The 8,567-nt window shown below is 32.9% G+C and overlaps 1 protein-coding gene across 7 annotated transcripts; it reads right to left on the bottom strand.

Moving 5' to 3' along the window:
* Window positions 1-487: 487 nt before the first annotated feature.
* Window positions 488-7,917, bottom strand: LOC133880074 (probable ADP-ribosylation factor GTPase-activating protein AGD11). Of its 7 annotated transcripts, none has more exons than XM_062318951.1 (12): window positions 7,788-7,917; window positions 7,629-7,691; window positions 7,425-7,551; window positions 6,623-6,667; window positions 5,446-5,526; window positions 4,584-4,668; window positions 4,198-4,273; window positions 3,124-3,287; window positions 2,813-3,047; window positions 2,211-2,327; window positions 2,008-2,103; window positions 488-1,072 (listed from the first exon to the last, which is right to left on the bottom strand). In XM_062318951.1, the coding sequence occupies exons 3-12, from the start codon at window positions 7,501-7,503 to the stop codon at window positions 791-793; spliced, it is 1,260 nt and encodes a 419-aa protein (XP_062174935.1). In that variant the 5' UTR covers window positions 7,504-7,551; window positions 7,629-7,691; window positions 7,788-7,917; the 3' UTR covers window positions 488-790. The 7 variants fall into 7 exon arrangements, with proteins under 7 accessions (XP_062174935.1, XP_062174936.1, XP_062174937.1 ...); XM_062318952.1 differs by having other exon boundaries at window positions 7,425-7,545; XM_062318953.1 differs by lacking the exon at window positions 6,623-6,667.
* Between the last annotated feature and the right edge of the window lie 650 nt (window positions 7,918-8,567).

Below are 8,567 nucleotides of genomic sequence, written 5' to 3'. Positions count from 1 at the left end.
GAGTTTAAACTCATAAGTAATAAAAGTGTTAAAATATTAATTAAATTCACTATTTTCTATTAACTAAGCATTTTAAATAATTGTTAAATTTAACAATATATATATATATATATATCAATCCACCATACCACACTAGAGTAAGTTTTACTTCTAAAGCTAACATCCTTTTGGTGGTCAATAATTGTTTGGTTATCTTTGGTTTTATGTTTATATTAAGGTAAAATAATTAACAGATTAATATAGAAAAGATGATAGACTTTGGTATCATGTTTTATTTCAGAATAAATGAAACTCGGTCAATATTGATAGGAGGGCAACACATAAGGTCATGTTTGTTAAAAAAAAATTATTTTCTGCTCTTAAAAAAAAAAAAAAACCTATCAAAACACATCAACAACCATACACATTCCTTTGATTTGTGTTTAAATAAAATCCGAGCATGAGTCTAGTGAGTAACATAGTGTGCATTGTTTGAGGCGATCACAGCTTTGGTTAATGTGTTTTGAACCATTCTTGTTGAAATAAATACAAATCAATCCACAAAATCATACAATTCCTCGTTGTCTCCAAATGATACAAGGACAACAATGATATACAAACATAACATGAAACGATCCAGAGAAAGCGTTAGTTACATCTGTACTATTACTTTAAAAAAAAAAAAAACTAATCAATTTGAAGATTCCCTTTTCGTGGATTGTTACATAACAGCTTAGGGAATAGACTTAACCAAGCTATTGGGTAAGAGGAGAGCATCAGACTTGTAACCATTAACTTATAACTGTGCCTGCTATTGAGTCAGAGGAACACACTCGAGCTCAATCTCCAGCACACCTCTCTCAACGTTCTGCAGTCTGAGACTGATTTCCTGTCTGACCATGCCATCTACTAGGCTGATGATACTATCTTTTACTAGGGTGTTATCCTTGCTTGCTAACCACTTCCCAAGCTGAATTGACTCGTTGATCGTGGAATTCTCGTAGGCTTTGGCGGCGATAACCAGGGGTTGAATGTCAATCTCAGCCTCACCCATAAAATCATCTGTTGTGAAGGCATCCTTGTCATAAACAAGCTGCATACACCGTTCCAAAAAAGTCTAATAAAATGATTAAAAAGAAAACTAACAAAAAAGCAAAGCTTGTAGAAATCATTTTTTAATTGTCAAATTGCTAGTAACATAATAAACCACAAATTATTTCATGTTTTTACAGAAAGACATTTATACATCTATGATCATGGCATATTTGATTATGGTTGCTCTAGATATAGAGGAACACAAATTGTTGGGGGAGAAGCAGGAGGGTGGTGGTAAACTATACTACAAAATTTCAGCTTAGAATGTTTTCAAGATTTGTTTTACTTGTCCTCCATACTCCAGGCCTTTAAAGTAGAGTTCAATGAAGTTATGGATTTTTAAGGACTTTCTAGAGAATCAAGTAGAAAAGAAACTTCATCTAATTAGGTCCTCAGAAAAATTGAAAATTATTGGCTTTAAAAAACTAAGAAATATATAGGATAAAAAAAAAGAAAAAAAAGAAAAAAAAAGGTCATTACTCAGTGTGTGTCCTGCTTATGCAGGGTCCAAAGATGAAGCTTCCAAGAATTGTAGCAACATACTTGCATTTGACAGCCCCAAGAATTTTATTAATATTAAAACCTAAGAAAAGATAATCCTGCCAAGAAGCTTCACTCATATTTGGTGACAAAACAAAACTTATCTTGTCATAAAGCTTCGCCTTTATCGGGTACATAAGAAATTTTATCCTTCCTAATTGTCTCGCAAGATCAGGATGCAAAATGGCATCTCCAAGACATGTTCTACCTAGGAAAGGATCAGTTGGTCCACCAATAGAATAAAGGAGAGTATCTTTGGCATTTAACAACAGCCAATAAACTCCGACCGATATTTGCATAAGAATGGTTCCCAAGGGGATGGTCCAATATTCGTTCCTATTTTGTGTTTTGTTTTTTATTTTTTATGATTTCCCACCAAAGCATCTTACTTACCAATTTGAGAGGAGGAATGTTTTCAGGAATTGACAGCATTAGGCTTTCATTCCATACTGGATTCAGGTTGCTCTTGATGACACGTGTCTTTACTGACTGCAATAAATATATATGGAAAAATTATATTATAAACATAGTTGAATCCATTCGTTTAAAATACAACAATAATAATGTGAAGGATATCATAAGGAGAAGAGGCTCACTTGATTACCCAACGCAAGGATGACATAAGGATCACTGGTCATCACATCCCTAATAGCTAGATTGGTGCCTTTAACTACATTGACCTTAATCAATCCAATGAATTCAACCATACCTGCCTATAAACAGTTCATTTAAAGAAAAAAGATTTAGCATCCATATCAAACTAAAATATTGAAAATAGATAGCACATTTTTAATGTCCTTTTTTTTCTTTTTTCTTTTTTCAACTTGTGATATAAAATAACTGCTGGTTCACATTCCGTTTTTGACAAGAGAATATTAAAAAAAGAAAAAAGAAAAGAAAAGAGGGGACCAAAAAACAGGAGAATGAAAACTTATATCATGCTCCATTGTTTGGTTTTTCAGAAGAAAATAAAGTTTAATATCATTGAGTCACAGCCAAATTGCTGGCATATTTTCCCAATTAATAAAGTTTAAGAAAAGCATAATATCAAATTCTTCAGCCAAAGAATATTATAAAGAAAAAACAATTTCCAGTAGCATATTTTATTTCCATACCCAGCTCCAAAGACAAAAAGTGCATTTAAACATCTGCATATACCTGATAAGAACAGAAATTAACCAAATGAAGAAGTTGTTACCAATGAGTTGCACATCTTAGAGGCCTTGTGGTCAGTGTCTTTTCTTGCCCAGCTTTTACGAAATGCCTGCCCAATACGATTTCTAGTTGCTTGTTTTTCGTATTGTTTCTTGTCATGTGCAGAGTAAATGCTTAAAGAACTGCTTGGGGATGATGAACTCCTTTTATGGGCCGACGGGAAGGGGCAGAAAAGGTGTTCATTGGAGTCCGAAAATTCTTGCATCTCATATTTTCTCCTGAGTGTTAAACAATGTTTCTGGTTTAGAATAGTAAATGTTTCTAATTCAAAAGTATGACAAGTATTTGCATTACCTAATAAAATTAACTCGGTCCTCTATAGAAGAATCTGGTTTTGGTTTTTTAAGGTTATTTGGGATGCAAGCTTCATACTTCTGGTTAACTGCAATATTTCCACCCAACTTTTCCAAATTGTCGACTTGTTCATCTGTCCATTCATCTAGCTTCACTGATAGAACCTGGTAACAGTTTCGGATTGAATTAGAACATCCGATTTCAAACTTCATCAGAGGGAGAGAGGCAAGAGAGAGTATAGCAGCCTTAGTTGAAATCTGCAATTGAAATCCTACCAAAAGCCTACATATCTCTGATTAAAATTTGATACACTATTTGTCAAGCTACCACAGTTGTTACCCCGGTAAAATGACTTTACCTACCCTCCTAACCTGCTAGGAATCCTCCCACACGTGAGGATCCATTGCGGGAACAAAGAAATTTTCAATCTGCTCAAATTTGTCAATTCCTCAAAGTGTTCTTGTGATATTTCTTTCTTCAATGGGAAGTTATATTTAAGCTTCTTTGTTATAAATGAGCTCTGGAATTTTTTGACTTCCTTTGGCACACACTTAGAGAGAGAGAGAGAGAGAGAGAATTCAAGGTAGCAAAGCGTGTCATCAAAGACAGTCCTTGAGGAAAAGTATTGACGAGGCAGGAAATATTGAAGAATCAAGATAATTCTTTAGATAATAAGATAGGTTTCTCTACCACCAACTATTTCCAGCTAAGGTTCATAGCAGGATGCAGAGACCCCAATGCTGCTTCTAGTTGGCCCAGCACAAATTTGGCATTATTGTATAATGTGTTAAGACAAGCTGAGAATAATTATTTGAAACCTTGTTGAGTCATACCATAAAGACAACATCAAGTAGTTGGTATGAGCCCTGTAGATTGTGGGTGGTGACTCTGGCTTTTTAACATCTATATCACCGATGTCTCTGTTTCAAGTTCTATAAAGAAGTAAAGTTACTCCTCAATCAACTTTTGAAGGCCTCAAATTGGAAAGATAGTGCCAATACAAGGTTATATAATCTGTACTCATGAAATTTTGTTTCACAAGACTATGTCAAGGAGCATAATTGGAAACCATACCTTTGAAATATGCACGCCAAGGCTTCTATGTACACCAGAACACTTGATACAAATAAATACTCCCAGATTTGAGGATCTGACATTGACCAGATGAATAATTATGAATAAAGTAAATATGAGCTATTCATTTGTCAATAATAAACTTGACTAAACAGTATGAGCAGTTTTCCTTCTCTGTAGATTATTGAAAAATCAATAGATATGCATGCCGAATGATTGCATCACTCAAAATAATAACATGAAATAATGCTTTCATTTTATAAAATAATGATAACAAAAAGACTTGAGAGAGAGAGAGAGAGAGCAGTCTTTTCAGGAAGAAGAGCATAAAAGATTCAGTGGCAATGACATTAATAATCCTATTTAATCAAGATATGATAACTTACACCCATTTTGGATCTCCAGATCCACAATCTGCACAGAACCTATTACCAGATTGATGTAACAGACTCTCCAGTCTTAGTTGCGGACCTAGTTAATCAAAAATACAAGTTGTGAAAGTCAGACATTGCAGCTTGAACTTTATCAAGCAATTTGTTCAGAAGACATCGAAGGAGATATCATTTCCTTTAAATACACAGAGTTGCAGATCAAAAGTCAAAGCATTTAAGTACTTTACAAAGAGTACATACGAAAAAGCAAGCTATCAACATTTTTGGCGAGAAAGTTGTGTAAGAATAAAAAAATCATTCAGTGAAAAGAATAATTCAGATTTTGGAGATAATATGACATGAATAATCATCTAGTTTGGTAAATATGATATCAGTGTATGAGCTAGACTCATGATCAAAATAATTGCATGATTTTGATAAACCATATCCATGCACAGGACATGAATTTCAATTGTGAATACCAATAAAGTCACTTAGACCTATGAGCCAAGAATTTCATAAAGATCAAGTGAAAGGATAAATACCTGACCTCCCATTTGAAAAAGCTAAGATTTGGAGGAGGAACAGGAGTTTTAATATGTTTGTAGTGGTAATAAACTTACCTCTAGAGCACTAATTAACCGCATCAGCGTTTGGGATATACTTTGCTAGGAACTGACCATCTAATATGTTCATAATTTGTTGGACAGGCCTTTGTGTTTCTCATTTATTTCAATTGCCAATTGGCATTCATAATTTGATATACTTAAAGAATGACACAAACTACCGCCACATGGGTCAAGAACAAGGAAAATACGTTGATAAGCTAGTGCAAATTGTTTCAAACAAGAAATTAAAACATCAAGTCACAACATACAGGAAGGTGACCATCGATCTGTTTGGTAACTCCAACTTGGTGTATCTAAACATAAGAGATCATATAAGCTTGACGCTGACCCTACAAATGGAATATTTGTCATCAAATAATCCATCATAAAAGTTGGCAAGAACAGGAAAGTCACACCATAAAGTTCTGCACCAAAGGGAAGTTATGTTTGGTATCAAAAAAGTAAATGCTACTAAAAACTGATTAGTGTTAAGCAATCGTGGGGTAATACAATAAGCATCAAGATCCTATAACATGAAAAAAAATCAAAGAAGCTTACTCATATGTTGGTAGAGCACACCTTCCCAAAAGATCATCAAAAGCAAAAGAAAATGATTTTTTGTTTGGGCACAACAAAATAGATCATATTATTTAAAAATGAGGTGAGTATAAGAGTTTCATAAGGTCCCACAACTGAAACTGGAAAAGAAGAAGCACCAAGAACTGCTGTCTTCTTGGATGGAATTAGATTGACAAATAAGCAGAGCAGTGAATGTCCTTGAGCAGATTTCATCAATTTTTTCCAAGTAGAGCTGAAACTATCCCATTTATCATGTTTTGGAAATTTCTTGCAAATACTCTGGAAAGTACTACTCATTATCCTCTCTGGTCGTTCTAATAGACTTCTTGTCTTATCACCTCAATATGATCAATGCAACTTTTTGAGAAACATCAAACAAACAAACACCATCTTTGCCACTAGGAGAGTAAAAACCTAACAAGGCATGATTTCAAATTCTAGACTGCTAACTTCTACCATAATTTTTTGACCTTCATGAACAACTAGCTTGAACCCCCTTCAGATAAAAAACCATCCAACTATATGTTCCCATTGTTAGAGCAAGAATCATCCCAAGACACTTTATACGGTATGCAGATGAATTGAAAGGATTTTTACACTCATCAACTATCTGCGCCGTATTATATTAGGTCCTTCAGTTCGGCAATTTAATGACTATTAACTACCATTGATACAAGCAAAGAATATTATTTGTAGGTTTGGGAATCTAATGATAGCCCATTGACTTTTTATTTAAGAAATAATTAAGATCAATGTTTTAGTATCTATATGGAAAGGAAAAGAGAGAGGAAAAAAGAAAAGTGTTTATGCCCAAAACATTTTTCAACTAAAAACCTAAGACAGAGCCCCATATGTACTGGTAATTACTTGTAGCCACCTTGGAGTTGGAGTGGAACCTGGCTTCAATATTACCTAATGAAAAAAGGTGGAGAAAGAAAATAGGTTAACCAAAACAAATATAAAGCCAAGAATAATCTAAGTTAAATCACTTTCTCAACCTTTCATGTATTAACCACATGCTGCTAGACACCATTATCTTCATTTTATCCTCTCAGACAAAGTCCTCCTTTTTACAGGAACAACCTTATAATATTTATCAAACTAAAAAAGATTCAAAACTAAAAAATTTAATGCAACCAATTCAATACTCTCTGTTTTTTGGCTAATTTACTGCATAGTTGCATTGTCTGGATGTTACTTTAATTTCGCCTCCTGATGACTTTACCATACTGCAGAAAGATTATTGCCTTGCTATCACTATCACTATCACTAAGTTCTCTTACACAAAATTTATTTACTTATAATACCAAAATATAAAAGTGAAACAAAACATTCCATCAGATGATTACAATTCTGCATAACATCTTCACTGGGGAAAAAATAAAAAATACCTCAAACGTCACTAAGGTCTCTAACACAAATTATCTCCTTAAAATGACAAAATACAAAGTGAAACAAAACATGCCATCAATGATTAAGACTATTATGCATATATTAATGCTAGAAACCATCTTTTTATCCTCTTCTTACCCTCTTAAAATTGATGTGACTTTTAAAATCACTATTTAATTTTCATCTAACGATGATTTTAAAAGTCACGTTAACTTTGGAGGATAAAAATATGGTCTCTAACATTACTCGCCTTTGAAAAAATAAAAAATAAAAATACCCGAAACATTATTGGGATCAGAATTAATCTCTCGCTGGGCAGACATCTCCATGCCTCCAATATTTTCAACCGAAATCATGAAAACTGCTATTTGAGAACACCCGCTTTATCATTTCCTTCTCTGCATCTAATGACATGGGTGTTACAGACAATCCAAATTTAGAAACTTTCAGGGACTCAAAAAATAAATTATTTATGTCTTACAAATTGAAATATTTTGTTTCTAAATAATCTGAATGAAAAAGGGTGTTCCTGTCATCTTCTTTCCTGCATGAAACGAAATGGGTACTCAAAAGAAAAGCCAAAAATCCAACATAATGGGGAGAAATACAACATATTGTCCATTAAAAAGAAAAATCTTACAGATTGAGAAAAATATTCGTTGGCTGAAAAAAGCTCAAACTTTGGGAACATGCATATACGAGAAATGAATAATCCAGGAAAAACAGAAGGGATCGACCTAAACCAGGAATCTGCAGTGGATTTTTCCTATTTTTTTTAGGTTATTTTATTTTTTATTTGTATTTATCTTTTAAAAAATTGGATTTTTTTTTTTTAATATAAATAGAATGTGAGTGCCACGAAAACAAAAAGTCAAAACATTGGAGAATCGGGAATTTTGGGGAATGATACGGTTCTGGCGGTTAATTCTTCGGTTGGCGCATAAACTTTCAGCTACAGCAATCCCCACGCGCTCCTTTGGAGCGTAAACAATCTTCTCTTTTATCAATTATAGAATATTAATATATTATCCTCTTTCACCATTTATCTTTACATCTATAATTCCTTTAATTTTAATAATTATTTTTTAAAATATTTATTTATTTTATTTTATTAATGCAATATTTAGAAGTTTTATAGGAGCAAAAAATAAAATAGGGATTAGACTATTTTTCTAGTGTTTCTTTAATCAAAATGCTATAAAAAGAAATACTTGTATTTGATTAATAAAAAATTTAGTGTTCATATGATGAATTGAATTAGGCAGTCATCAGTATGAAAAATTAGAGAACTTCAATAATAGTTTGTAAGTTTATTTAGGCAACTATTATATGTAACAAAACAAAAGAGATAGGTTTGCACAATAATTTTGCACAATAATTGCACAACAATGCTGATGTGTCCAATATTTTCATTTTTTTT

Source organism: Alnus glutinosa, chromosome 10 (assembly GCF_958979055.1).
Source record: "Alnus glutinosa chromosome 10, dhAlnGlut1.1, whole genome shotgun sequence".
In the NCBI taxonomy this organism is placed as follows: domain Eukaryota; kingdom Viridiplantae; phylum Streptophyta; class Magnoliopsida; order Fagales; family Betulaceae; genus Alnus; species Alnus glutinosa.
This window is presented reverse-complemented; position numbering and strand designations above follow the sequence as displayed.

What these genes read in the sequence shown, in the direction of transcription:
- LOC133880074 (XM_062318951.1), bottom strand. Translation starts at nt 7,503, where the DNA reads ATGATTTCGGTTGAAAATATTGGAGGCATGGAGATGTCTGCCCAGCGA. An exon ending in AGATCGATGGTCACCTTCCT is followed by an intron (nt 4,669 to 5,445) that starts GTATGTTGTGAC and finishes TTGATTAACTAG; the next exon opens with GTCCGCAACTAAGACTGGAG. An exon ending in CTAAGATGTGCAACTCATTG is followed by an intron (nt 2,328 to 2,812) that starts GTAACAACTTCT and finishes AACTGTTTATAG; the next exon opens with GCAGGTATGGTTGAATTCAT.